The sequence below is a fragment of the Globicephala melas genome, chromosome 1 (assembly GCF_963455315.2).
Source record: "Globicephala melas chromosome 1, mGloMel1.2, whole genome shotgun sequence".
Lineage (NCBI taxonomy): Eukaryota > Metazoa > Chordata > Mammalia > Artiodactyla > Delphinidae > Globicephala > Globicephala melas.
The window spans coordinates 42264833-42279599 of record NC_083314.1 but is presented as its reverse complement, the minus strand read 5'-3'; the positions used below and the strand labels follow the sequence as shown (position 1 = coordinate 42279599).

Here is a 14767-nt window from a genome sequence, read left to right as displayed (position 1 = left end):
CATCTGGAAAATTGGGACATTGCTGCTCCGGCTGCTTGCGGTCTGCTTTACAGGGACGGCGAGGACAGAGAGAGTCGCCTATGTGAGGGCTTTGAGCTTTCTGATTATATCAAGGTCAAAGTTCTGAGAACAGAAATTTCTAAACTACGGGGGAAAAGTGCTTGATCTCTGAAAATGCTGCCTTGGAAATCACAATGCTGATATGATTTCTGCCAAAGGGAATGTTTCCCTCCAATTAAAACTGCCTGGATCCAAACTGGGGCTCAGATGGGCACTCACATCCCGGTGCATCCTGGCTCTGGTGGCCGGTGTGACTCGCCTGACCCTCAGTGACCAAAACCCCTTCTCCTGTTTGCTCCATGAACACAAAAAAGCAAGGGGGCTGGAGAGCCTGATGCAGAGGAGCTGCCCCCGGATCGTCGTGTACCAGGGGAGCGGCTGCTAGAGGTCTGGGTGAAGGGGGTGGCTGCCATGGGCAGGGCCATGCAGCGGCTTCCCTGTCTTGTCCGTGGGGAGGGTCACCTCCACCCTGCTTCCCAGCAAGTCATGCACAGGGAATCAGGCCCTAGGAAATCTGATAAAGAAAGGCACCAGAGGTTGTTCTTAGTGGAAGAGCAGGTTTGTAGAACCATTTTGCAAAAGTATTAAGTAACTCATTTCAAGACAGACTCCTGGCCATCTTTCTCATGAAGGTGGGGGAGCTGCCCGAAGGCAGGACACCTATCACAGCTCATGCTCTTGGTACCGCCGTTCTCTGGGCAACTGCTGGACAGGGGGAAACCTCAAGCACCACCACTCTGAGCCTTGCTTTCCATCTTTCACATACCAAGAGCAGACATTCCAGAGCTCATTTCAGGGCTGAAGATGTCAAGATGAGCCTCTAAAGAGGGTCTAATCACCTTTCTCCTCTTTTTCTCCTTCCTTTTCCCAAGGGCAAAGGTCCCAAAGAACCTTTCCCCAAACCACTTCTTTCCTCACCATCAGAATTCAAACTGCAGATGACACCGTTTTGGCCACAGAAACAGTAATACTACGGGAATAAACTTTTTGTTTCTCTGGTTCAAGAAAGCCTGTGACAGCTGATCAGGGGACATGGACCTGAACAGATTTTTCTCTGTCTTTCAGACCCGTACGATGCACAGAGCTGGGCAGCAACAGACAGACATGTAGGGCTCACGTGCCATCCACGGCCAAAGCATGGGTGTTAAGGGTTTCCTGCAATTGCTTCAACCTAGAGGCAGGGGCTCCTGTAGTTTATATTAAGCAACATCACTTTAGATGAAACTAATCTACAGTGTGGAGGAACTCAAGACAGGGGATGCAGGAAGGGCTCCTTTGCTCCATCTGTGAAGCCAGGGCTTGATGTCAGGGGACTGACGCATTTGGAGACCATCCTGTCCATCAAATAGATAATGGCAAAGCCATGCTTGGCAGTCCATTACAATCAGAGCTATAATGATCTCCGTTGCTCAACTGGTTGGCCTTTCTTGAATTACCTGAGTATTCCTAACATAAAGAAAAATCCTATCGTTCTTTGGAATTTTTCCCTAGTTCACTACTTTAGCATATTCTCCCTCCAAGATGTGCTGTTTCTATACTGGTATTTTTCAAAAAGGACAGATGAACAAGAAGCTTACACAGTCTCTACGTAAGCCTACAGCCAATTCTTGGCAATTAATGTTTTCCTTTGAGTGGAAGAAACCCAAAGATTCCCAGAACCACAGATATGCAAAAGGCAAATTTCTCAGCGGGGCCTGGGCTGTTCCTTCTATGCACACTCTAAAACGTTCTTGAATAACAACTCTCTACCTAGCAGGACTTACCAAGCAACTGTTGTCTTAACTACTACCTTCAGATCCTTAAATGCAGGGGAAATATTTTGAAATCTGGCATAATTAAAAAGGGGACTTAATTCACTTGGAGTTTCATGTGTGCCACATGCAGTTTAGGGAGGTTATTTAAAAATCAAAAAAAAAATTCAAATTAGTGATAAATAAGTAAAAAGAAAAAAAAGGAAGTCACACTCAGCCTACTCAGGAAATACTGCTGATCCCAAATGAGAAAGTTCTTCATCTTCAATTGTGAAGCCATTACAGTTAACCTGTAGTGAGAAAGGAGGGGGAGAGAGAAAGAAAAAAAAAAAAATGAGCTAAAGCTTCTCTCTGGATAGAAATCATTTCTTTAATTTTGACCTTTAACAAATTAACTAGGAAGATGTTTGGTTTAGTGATTTGAAAACCTTTCTTTTGGCCGAGATATCTTATGTTCAAACACAGCTTACAGCTCAGTCTCATGTGTGAACAAATAGAAGCAGAACTGTCGGGGCTGATGCACCCTTAGTCTAGCCCACCTGCCCACCTGCCCATGGTAGCCCAAGAGTACAACGAACCACTAAGGCTCTAAGGACTGAAGTCTGCAGATCTGCACGGGAGTCAGGACATCTGCACTCTGATCCTAATTATGCCACAGACCCGGGGTGGGATCTTAAGCCCATCACTGTGTTCCTCTGCCCTCGGTTTTCCTCCATTAAAAAAAGGAGTCACTTAACCTGGTACCTAGCTCATTAGGTGAGGCGGCAAATAGCCTTTACATAGCTAATCTAACTGCTGTCCATCCCCTTGAGAGGCAGGGGGACCAAGGCCCTGAAGCTACTTGGGACTGAGAATGTTCCTTCCTGCCTCAGCCACATCAACTACTGGCCACTTGTTCATCTTTGAGAAGAAATATTACATTGAACATCACCAAGGCAGCTCTCAACATCCTGGAAGTCTAATTTAGAGCTCAGAGCTGAAAATAAGGACTATACTTCCCCAGTTCAGGCTGTTTCATAAACTCACTCTTTCCACAGACATCCACCGAGGAACCCTTATATGTTGGGCACTGTGCAGAGAAGGGAGAACGGGCCAAAATCTGTGCTCTCCAGGAACACCCAGGCTCCTGGGAGACGGTTAATTCGGTGGGTATTTTTCATTTGCATCTAAAACTTCACAACTGGAAGGGGACTCGGTCGCTTTACTTTTCAGATGATGAAAATAAGGTCAGAGAGGGGCAGTGACTCACCCAAAGCCAGTGGCAAAGGCTGGGAGCCCTGCTCTCCCTCACAGCTATGAGGCGTCTGCGAAGCCTGCATGCTGAATGATTTCACCCCGTGAGCTGCAGCCAGGCTCCTTCCTACCAGACACACCACATTGGCGCCTTTCAGGCCAATGGATGGGCTTTTTAAAACTAGCACCCACCAAGCACTCACTCTGGGCTAGGCACTGGGCTGGGCGCTGCATATTTACCCTCTCATAAATCCATACTACTACTCTGGCATAACCCATTTTACAGATGGGGAAACTGAGGTTCAGGGAAGTCAATGATTAAGTGACTTGTTCAAGGCCATATAAGTAGCAAGGGGCAGAACAGGAGTCAAAATTCAAACTAGACATTCTGACGGCAAAGCCATCAGAAACACAAGTATTTCTTTTCACTGTACCATGCTTCTTCTAAAACTGTTCTGATCTCTGATTCTTAATGTTGCAATTTTACTTAAAATTGAAGGGCCAGTGTCAAAGGCTTGGAAATCTTGGTACATAGAGAAGTAAAGGCTCTGACGGGTTTGACTTGCAGTTTTTACAATTCAACACATTTACGATCAGTATTTACAGTTTTCAACATAAAAAGAGATGACTGTAGGCTAGGAGAACAATATACAGTTTTTGAAATCCTGAGGCGTTGGGCATTTTTATGTAGAAGACTGAGCATACTATTTTTTGTGCCAGCTTCAGGTACTCTAACCTATTCTGTCATCAGGACATTAACCAACTATCATTAATCAGTGACCATCAACCAACATTAAGAGGAAATCAGCACCTTCATTCATTCAACAAAATTTACTGGAGCATGAACTATGCGTCCTGCACCATACTAGGAACTGAATGATCTATACCCAGTCTCAGACTGGAAACAAACATGCCTCAGCAGTGGCTGGTCACCCACAGGATGACAACAAACATCTGCGAAGTGGAAGAATGAATGAGAGAATTTAGCAATTTGACAACTGATCTAGGGACCGACAGCTCTTGACTAGCTTTGGGAGGTCGGGCAAGGAGACTTGCCCCTTTGCTTCGTAATCTCTTCCTCTTCGAGGTTCTCAGCTGGACTGTCTATGACTCCAAATGCTTTCAGGCTTCAACGTTGCACGACCACTGGTCGGCTTTATTCCCTCTGCCGCCCTCCTCTCACTGTGGAGGAGACAGTGTGTTTCTTCATTGCAAAGGACGGCTCCTGTGAGCACAAGTGTCATCACTGTTCCTTTCTGGGAGGTGGTACTGGTGTTTAAGCCAACTTGCATAGCAATTTGCCTGCTAGCTTTCCCTCCCTTCTGAAATATCCCTAGGGAAGAAAAGTGAATTTGCCTGTTAAGAAAGATGCATGGGCCATCGTCCTTTTTTTTTCCAAGTCAAGTCAGGCGTTAAGTGCCTTACTGAAGCTATTCTCATAATCAGCATTTAGACTAGATGTAGGCTGCACACCAAAAATACATTTCCCAACCATGCATATGTTCCCGGTGATTAAAATGCACCTCAGCGCTGCCGAAGGAGTGCAGTCACCTTCTGCTGCCAGCTGCAGAGTTAACCCACAACACCCTCCCATGAACCAGAGAGAGGAAAGGGCTCAGAGGCTGGAAGAGCAGACATGCAGCTGAGGGCTGAAAGGCAGGACCAGAAGGCGGCATGGGGCTGGAACAGCACTTTCCAGTTTTGCTTTAAGGTTGCCTTTGAGGGTACTGAATGTCCCTTTTCCAATTTATATATGGAGAAAAGATATGTATGTGTGCGTGTATGTGCACCCATGTGTACACACACGATCTCAGAGTGGATATTATGATCTGTTAAGTATAAAATCTTTCAAGGAATTAATTACCTATAGTTATATATGTGTGTGTGTGCATGTGTGTATATATATATATCTGTATCTATCTCCTGGATTTTCTGAGTCAGCCCAAATTTCAAGGACTCTGAGTCATTTTCAGCACAAATATATTTCTGCTTGTGACACCAAGTGCCTTGATTTTTGGTAACTATGGTCCCATATCTACTATGTCAACACTGAGAAGTCCCATCAGCATGCATTACTGTGTTGGAAAAAAAGTTGTTTTTTCCACAGCTTGAAGTGAAAAGATACCTATATTTATTTCATCTCTCCTGCTTTCTCACAGAACCATGCCTCATCTAATCCAGGAAAGAAGTCATGTATCTAGCTTTTTAAAAAATGTAAGAGAAATCAATTCCTCCACTTTGTACTGTCACCCAAATCCACTGTCTTAGGATGCTTAGAGAAATACGCTGTAATAATCCCAGGATCATATAATGAAATCAGGAAGGTTCTTCATCATGCCTATTAACACTCATAACTTGAGCCCATTTTTTCTTTTACCGAGAACAGCATTTTTTTCTGATTGTGACAGTCACACAATAGAAATACATCCACATAAACATAAAGTCTATCAAGGAACTCATCCAACTGTTCACAGTGTTTCTCACAGAGGGGTTGAAGTAGGTGAATGAAGTGGTGATGACTCACTTCTTTCTTGACATGTGCAGTTTTTAAAGTGGGAGAACTAGGTGCTTTTCATCTTTTCTTCTTTTTAGTATTTTCTTAAGTTATCCATGCTCATTGTAGAAAATCCAGAAAAATCATCCAACAAAAAAGCAAAAATTTTCCACAACTCAGGAGATAACCAACAGTGAACTTCCATTTCAACTTTTTTTTTACATAAGTAAATTTTCATATTACACATTCCCCTGCTCTTACACTTAATGTTTTTATCATCAGCATTTTTCACATCTTCAGATATTCTTTGAAATGTAATTTATAAAGGCTACATAACCTTCCATCGTAAGGCTACACCAAAATTTATTTACCAAACTCCTACTGCTGACCATTTATAATATGTACTTCCTTTTTTTTTCTCTTGTTTTCACTTTTCTTTTTTTTTTTTTTGGGGGGTTTTAAAAAGAACCACGCAATCAACAATTTGCATGTCAATTTCTGTCCATAATCTCTGACTACTTCCTTAGGCTAGATCCCTAAAAATGGAATTAGTGGGTCAAGGGGTATATAGGCGATGCTTACTCTGTCCTAAGATGAAAATGTGTAAGTATCTACGAAGCTCTTTTATCCATCTAGGCACTGAAGGCTCTGGCAGGGAAATGTAACTACTTGTGCCCACAGAGCAGTATTCTAGTACCTCTCTTTCTGGGAAGGTCACCTTCAGCTACACGTTCAGCTTGGAGGGGAAAACGCAAGGGTATGTTAGGGAGAGAAATCCGATCTGGTAAGTCATGCCAGGAAGAGCCACCCTCACAGTAACAGAAGACTGATGCAGCCAGACTGTGTTCGGCCAAAGGGTGCCGGCTGCACTGTCTTTTGTGTCCTAGCCATGCCCAACGGAGCCTCGGCCTTTCCAAATGGCTGGTTTGGCAACCAGCCTCAGCGCCTTTAAGTTGCTCTTGTCTAGAAGCCTCTTTAATTTTTTTTTTTTTTATCATATCTGATTTTGGTAAACCTAGGCTCCCCTAAATAGGACTTCTTAGCAACCATCAGGAAAGGCTTCCTGTACGTAGACCCACTTGGGCTCCTCTCTGTGGTGACTGTCCTTCCTGGGGCCGTCTGTATTTGCCTCAATTTATCCATACAGTGTTGGTAGGAGTACAAAAACAAAACAAAAACAACCAACCAAAAGAAGCCCACTACTGTCAGAAGGGAAGGTTTAAGAGAAGAGTAAAATTTCATGTTGGAACCTCAAATGGTCTTTTCTATTCCAAGAGCTTCCAGTATGCCATGGTACTGGGGCACTGGCAACTCCCCTGTTTTCATAAACCCTTCCTGCAGCAAGAGGCAGAGGTTAGGGCGAGTTTCCTATGTGCCACCATCAGTGAGGGCCAGCACAGACAGGACCCTGATCTGCTCAAGGACACCCAGCCAGGCGATGCAAAACAGGGCCCAACAGGTCAAGCACCACGTTGCCAAGTAGATGCCATCATTCTACTTTCGTTCATCTTCACCGACCACGTGCTGGGGAGAGGGACTCAGGCAGGGAAAGGTTAGACTAAGTGTCACTTGATGCTCGCATTCTTACCTGTGCGAAGAGAACTACCAGGCTATGGTTGTCAGGGAACTCAAGGTGCTTGGAGTAAAAGTGATGGAGAGCAGCAATGTCACTCTGAATCAAACCTTTCTTCTCATTGTCTAATTTATCCAGATCTGTGGATAAAGCATCATTCAGCTGGTAGAAAACTCTGGATTTCTAGCTATATCCTTTTATTGGGATCATGTTCAAGTGTGTTAAACTCTGGAGTCTAGCTATATCCTGTAAATGGCATGAAGTGGAAGAAAAAACTACGTGGAGCCCCAGGAAATATACCTCCTCCTCATTTGGTCTAACGGATAAACCCTAGGGCAAGAAAAGCGTGCCATTTCTTTCTTCTCTTCCTCTGACAACTGGAAGTCACTCAGGACAGGGAATTTCAACTGACCATTAGCAACAAGGTCAGGAATGAGTGGCGATGACCGATAACTAGCTTGGCCAAGTCAAGGGCCCCCCGATTGCCCTGGAGTCTATGTCATGATCGAGAAAGTGGACAGCCCCTGATTTAATGCCTTTCCGTAAGGACATCAGCTGTTTACAGGACTGCAATTCAGCAAAGATCCAAAAAATACTCAGCATGCCAGGAGAGCCAGCAGGAGATAGAGTAATGTAACAATTCATCCTGTAAGTTCCTACTTCCCCTTAATTATTTCCTAGCAGGTCCTGGCAACTCAGAAAAAAAAAAAGTTATATTCATTTTTCAAAACAGCACACAAGTCAAAATAAAAACTGGTAATTGTGAAATCCCCACCACCACTAAGAATCCAGCTATCTCTTCCTTTCCTCAATCCCGTCTAATTCACAGATAATGTGTGGGTAAGATAACTCCTCAGCCAGTCACAGGGAGACTTACGTGATTCAAACTCCTTCACGGCTAACAATTTCTCTGAAGGTGTTCTCTCTGGGTGGATTTTCTAGTAATTGGGGAAGAAATCACACAGACAGATTTCAACACCTAGTGCAAAAAACAGTGCTTTCACTTGTACATCAACATGAAGAAAAAGGCAATAGTTCTGAATGAAGTAAAGAGCGCCAGCCAAGGAGTCTGCCATTTGGGCTCTGAGAGCTTTTGCCTAACATCCAAATCCAAAGGACTCTTTTGAAAAGCTTTTAAAAGCACCTGCCACGTTCCTAACACCCTGATAATGCTATGCACACAGTAGGCTCAAAAATGCTTGTTATGGGAAAGAACGGTGGCTAGAAAACAACTTTTTAGGTCCCTGACTTAAAAGGACCGAGTCTACAGATGAACCATCCCATTTATTATTTCTCCTTCTAAAAAGGAACAAAATCAAACCCCCATCCATTTTACACTTTCTTTAAGCATAAGCTAAAATGATCTCAAATTCCAGGTTTTAAAAAGAACACTTTCGGTTGTATCCGTGAGCCCAGATTCACTTGAAACGTGTTGCCGGCTTTGTTCTAGACACCCCAAGAGGAGCTGACAATAGTAAACCCGCCAGGCTTTGAGAACATGAATAAACCTGGTGTTGACAAGAGTTCAAACGCAGAGCTCAAGAGCTGGCCCAAGGCCGTGTCTTTGTAATCAGGCTATTCAACTTGGGTATACAGGTGGTCCAGCCGGGCGCTCTCACCTCCCTAGTTAGCATGCTACGCTTCCCCTTGGTAGTTGGGTAGCCTGTCTCCCCGAATCCTTTGCAAGTGACTAGAATACAAATGGTCTGGTTTTTTAATCATCAAGTCCTATAGGGATGAAAAGATGGCCAGGTAACTTTTCATTTAATAGACTATTAGTCATAGTAGTAATTATAATAAAAGTTGAATGAAACTGGTATAAACTCATCATAGCTTTCAGACTACCCTCCTGGTGCCAAAACATTTCAATAGTTCTTTTTTAGAGCGGAAATCTTCCCATTCACAGGATCCATTTCTATAAGATTAGTAAGTCATTTTGCCTGGGAAAACTTCATTCAGAAAGGGCACCGGCTCCTTCTGAATTCTTAACCACCACACTTTCAGTAACGTCAGGCGGTGGGGCTGGGGGGGAACCAGCAGACTGGTCACCCAATCCTCCCAAGATGCTTACAGATCAAATCGGATGGCTTCCTTACCCTGACACCTCACCCAGTCACACCGTTTTCTTTCTCCTACCCTTTCCTTCCGACCAAGTACTTGGCATATATTTAAAGAGGACACTTAGTAAGGACCCAAAAGTTAACCTCCTCCAGCAAAAAAGCATTCTGATTTTTCGGTCTCACTCGACAGGCCAGCCTTGATGCCTGTGGTTACCCTGAGCCAGCGAAGGCGCATGTCTGCAAGCACCTGACCCAGGCTGAACATAACAGAAGCGTGACTTCAGAGGTCAGAAATGTCCTCCTGTCTACGATGCCGAGGAGCCTGACTTGGTCTGGGGACAGATATGAGCTGGTGAGGATCACATTTGGTTTCGATGAAGGAAAAACCGAAGTTTTAAATGGAGGGAGGTGGGGTGGGGGAAGACAGAAAGAAGAGGCAGATGAAATTTCAGCTTAAAAGAGTTACAGTACAGAGGCCCTGCCCCCAGCTTGTCACTAGCTCCGTGGACATACACCTTCTAAGCTCCGTGCGGCCCATTTCATCGTGTCACAAGGACAAGTCCTACGGCATTTCCTGCCCCTCCTGTCAAGATCGGGCGTCTTATTTACATGCAATCAATAAGGCCTGAGCAAACTGGGGGTCAGGACCACCAGCCCCGGCTTCATCTTTGGAGGAAACCGTTGATGGCTGTCTTCATCCCCACCCTCCTCCCCTCTCCCCTTGCCTCGATGTCTACGTTTCCGCTCCTTTTCTTTCTCCTCTCCTTGCACATGCCATGCTGGCTGTTCTACCCCAAGGCAGGGCGAATAACGAGAAGGAGAGGAGCAGGACCCAGCACAGGACAGGGGCGGAGGGCGGGGGGAGCAGAGTGCACTCTGTGTCTGGGGAAAGACGGGAATAGTGCAAAGCTTCGAAGGCCGGTCTGCTTCCCTAGGACGCTCTGATTATTGTCAGTCAGGTTTTCACGCCCTGAAAGGCCGTATTTTTCTATGTAAACCTGTCTCATAAAAAGCTCAGAATTTAGTAACTGTGGCTACGTTCCTGGCCTGGGGTAAGTGACATCCTAGCTGCACAGGTCAAACAAACCAACTCACACGTGCAGCATTGTTCCCAACCCCATCCATATGGATGTGACTGGAAATGGGGTCCCAGGACACTTAACGAGAGATGATCACCATGGGTCACTCACTCATCTTTCTGACCTTTAAGAAAAATAAAAATAAAACACACTTGAACATGATCCCAATTCCTCACCTGTTTGGCCAGAATCCGTGCAGTTAGCCTTACAGTCTCTGAGGGATTCCAGTTTTCCCCCAAAACAACCATGGGAGAACATTCCAGCTTGTGCATGGGCCAATCTTCTCTCTGGGAAAGTGAAAAAACAATTATTACACACACACACACACACACACACATACACACATGTACTGCAATAAAGTTCGAGAAGAGAGGATGCAATAAGTCCTACTAAGGTCAAGTGAAATATGTTTCCTTTTGGAAAACACGATGATGCTCACAAAAGCTAGAGATGAAAACATCCTTTAAGATAGTTGTGGCTATATAACCTTGACTCAGGCCTGGCCAAGGTTGTTGGCAAGAGAAAATCTGCTTTGTGTTGTTCCCTCAAGCATCTGGTGCCCCTCATCATTCCAAACAACCCACACACCTTTCCATTATCTGTGGTCGCTGTCAAGTCACAGGGGCGAGTGACTTTGGCATTAGCCATTGGTTTGGCTCTGCTACCTACGGTTCTGTTCTGGCTCTGTTCTCACTTCAGAGCAAATAACCAAGAAGTGACACACACAGCACCTAGTCTGTGTGTGTCTACACAGACACAGCACAGCACCCTTTTACAGGTGATAAAAACAAAACACAAATGAGGGCTTTGTCAAGGGCCCTCTAAGAGTCTGGCCAGGGCAACTCTTGGGAATATTTAGGAACACAGACTTCCTGTAGAGTCATTTGATAAAAGAGGAAAACTGTACTCCTTTCTATCACTTGTCTTGAAGCTTTCTGCCCCAGGTTGGGGGGTAAAGGGCGTGTGCTCACTCCTGGAAGGGTGGAGATGCCCCCTTCGAGAGGGGAAGGCTGAGGAAGTAGGAGGACATGGGTGCCGTGGAGGAAGGCTCTGAGCACTGGGCATAAAGAATGATGCCGGCGTCAGTGACAGGGTTACTGTGGGGTGACTGGGAACTGCCTGGACCACATGAGCTCCAATAAAAGCCCACCGCGGTGGCGTGATGGGGCTGAGAGGCTGTGGGAGAGGACTCAGTGGGAGTCTGCAGACACTCTTTGTCGCAACGGAACTGGGTATCGTCGTGTTCTCCCCTCCGCCTTTCCTGCCTCAGAAAATGGCAAGTCTGATGGTTCAGGTGCTCAGGCCAGAACCCTGGAGTCCTCCTGGCTGCCTCTCTTCTCTCCCTCCCACTCCACATTCATCTCCCTGGCAAATCCATCCTGTCTGCCTGCAGAATACAGCTAGCCTTTGATTACTTCTTGCCTCACCACCACCCCCACCTTTCTACTGGGTGTGCAGACCCGACACCTCGCCCCGTGGCTACCTGGACACCTGCTTCTGCCTCCAGAGAGCAGCCAGAGTAATTGATTCTGCAAAGCACAACTCAGATCCTGCCTTTTCTCAGCTTAGCACCTTCTGATGACTTCTCACCTCAGAGCAAAAGGCCAAGACTTAAAGATGACCCGTGAGGCTACACGTGGTAGGAGCCCCCCCTCCCCCGCTTCCATTACTCTGAGCTCATCACCACCACCATGCTCCCTCACCTCACTCCATGCTGGCCACCACGTCTCCTTGCTGCTCCTTGAACAGACCACGCTTGCTCCTGCCAGGAGATCTTTGGCACTTGCGGTATTTCCTGGCTAGACGCCTCTTCCCCTAGACATCCACCTTGCTCCCTCCTTCCTCCGCGTCTCTGCTCCGATGCCCCTTTTCAAGGTACCTGCCACGAATACTCTGTCAAGACCAGCACTCTCCCCAACACTCTCCCTTTCCTTGCTTTTATGTTTCTTCTTAGTACCTCTCACCACCTGACATATTACACACTGATTAGTTGTTTGGTTTACTATGTCTCCCTCCCGCTCCCACTAAAATAAAGGACCTTATTAGTCTGTTTTGTGTACGCCTGTTACCCCAGAACCTAGAACAGTGCCTGGTGTTTACTAGGCGCTCAATAAAGTTGCTGAATGAATGAAGATGTCTCCCTCCCCTCCCCCATGCCAAATACAGGAAAGACACGATGTCACAATGATTTAAGGCAGCCCGTGGCACAGACCCTTGGCTCAAGTTCTGTGCCAAGATGTTCTGCAGAGTTAAATAACACCATGCCAAATATAACTAAGAACAGGGGGAGAAAGAAATGACAAGATATGCACAAGGGAGAAGAGGATCTGTTTTTAGCCAAAGCCTAAAATGAGAGCACGGTGATGAGGCAATGTGGTAGGAACAGGTGGGTCTAGCTCCCAGCCGACAAAACAGCTCCCTCCCCAAATGCAAGGCAAAAAGGGAAACTCAAAGAGGGCTTCAAGCCTGGCCTTGGGATATCCAAGGGGCGTGAGCACCACCAGCTGGGGCAGATGGATAACTGGCAACTAGGAACACACACGTGTCCACTATGACCCCAGGAACGCTAATACAAGGTCTCCGCAGGGCCTTGAAGATGTTAGTTTTCTGAACTGTAGGTGGTGTCTTTCGGTGTTTAACAATGAGCTCCTGGGAGAAATAAGTTTAATACTAACATTTCTTAATATGACTTACATATTATTAATAGAATTAATGTCAAATTAATGTGAATAAAAAGTAACATACAATGTAGACACGTATTGATGTTAATGTCTTCAAAGGGAAGGGAACCTAACTACAGGGCACGGTCTGGAGGCGAGCAGAGTGCTGTGAAGTAAGAGGACACTGGTTTGGGGCTCGGGGAGACCTGCATTCTCACCCCCCGCTCTTCAGCGAAGCAGCTATGTGACACCAGGCAAGCCTCTTAATCCCTCTGCATCCATACCCTTGGCTGTAAATAACATGATCCCTAAGTTATTTAGCAGGTCCAGAATTCTGAGTCTATGATTTTATGCTTTCCAACAGTGATAATCAGACACAAAAGCTTGAAGACTACCAACAAATATAGGACCTTCAAATGGGATAATTAGGCATTCATGCAACCCACCACAAAGGGTCATTGTGGGGATCCAGCAAATAAGCTAACCCACAAGAAGCATTCAGACCAGCGCCTGGCACACACTGCGCTCTCAACAAACGCTGGTAATTGTTCATTTACTGGTTCTTTCATTCATCCAATAAGCCCTCGACTGGCCGTAGAGGCAGAGGTGGGAGATGGAGTCTTTGACTTCAGGTAGTTTACGACTATATCCGAACACAAGGTAAAAGTAAGAGCACCTCGAATGTGATGCAGCCCCACACAGAGCAGTTAAAATCAGAGAGCTGGGTAAATCCAAGGATGCGCAGAATCATGTAAGTTTCATCAAGGGAAATTTACTAGGTAATAAGAAGTTTTCACTTTCTGTCAGGAGGTGGAAATGACAGAGATGTGCCACAATGTCACTACTCGGTTTTAATTCTTTTTTTTTTTTTCGGTTTTAATTCTTAAAAAAAAAAAAGCTGTGGTGGGGAGAAGAACATCTGGTAGAAATGTCAGATAGGTTCTGAGCATATCCTGATATAATCTGCCCCTAGGTTCTGAGCATATCCTGATATAATCTGCCCCAATTTTGCCCATAAGAAATTATAAACAATCAGATTGGACAAAATTGAAACAAAAAATTAAGCTAAGCTGATGGATAGGAATAAGTCTTATCAATTAACAGTGCTTTATTTGTGTTTTGTTTTGTTTTTTAGTACTGGCAGTTTCACTGTACACAGAATGATTTTGCAACCCTTTATGCTTTTAAAAAGACATTTTTGCCCGTTTTTCCAAAACTTTCTCTACTAGTTTTCTTCAAAATTCAAGCTCTTCCTCCTTGCCTGATTGCAATCTTTATAAAATTTTATGCAAACTCAAATGGATCCCATTTCCCAGGAAAGTAATATACAGATAAATGCACAGGAAGGATTCAGAAAGACACATGCCAAAGTGTTACTAGTGATTTTCTCTGGAAGGATAAAATTATGAAGTATGGCTACTCTTTCTGTTCTTCTTTCAGTCTTTACTTTCTGATTTTTCTATATTGAGCACAGATTATTCGTGCAATAAATCTGAACAATTCACTATCATAAAAGTAAGATAGGGGGCTTCCCTGGTGGCGCAGTGGTTGGGAGTCCGCCTGCCGATGCAGGGGACACGGGTTCGTGCCCCAGTCCAGGAAGATCCCACATGCCGCGGAGCGGCTGGGCCCGTGAGCCATGGCCGCTGAGCCTGCGCGTCCGGAGCCTGTGCTCCGCAGCGGGAGAGGCCACGACAGTGAGAGGCCCGCGTACCGCAAAAAAAATAAAAATAAAAATAAAAATAAAATAAAAATAAAAGTAAGATAGGGAATATTTTGGTACACTTTTTAAACTTCTAGTTCATTTTCAGCCAATGCAGTAACAGCTCTGCATGACTTTCCTTTTTGCGCATGGAC

General features: G+C 45.2%; 1 protein-coding gene across 3 annotated transcripts in view; it reads right to left on the bottom strand.

The window, feature by feature from the left end:
- The window catches only part of SMYD2 (SET and MYND domain containing 2), a 50627-nt gene that overhangs the window by 9609 nt on the left and 26251 nt on the right, over positions 1–14767 (bottom strand). For 2 of the 3 annotated variants that reach the window (XM_030873001.3, XM_060295184.2), the window contains 4 exons: positions 10427–10537; positions 7989–8049; positions 7127–7251; positions 2034–2101 (listed from right to left, as the gene is read on the bottom strand). In XM_030873001.3, coding sequence (XP_030728861.1) covers positions 2034–2101; positions 7127–7251; positions 7989–8049; positions 10427–10537 — 365 coding nt within the window. Of the gene's footprint in view, positions 1–2033; positions 2102–7126; positions 7252–7988; positions 8050–10426; positions 10538–11953; positions 12110–14767 lie in introns of those variants that run through there. The other variant, XM_060295194.2, reaches the window with a different exon arrangement.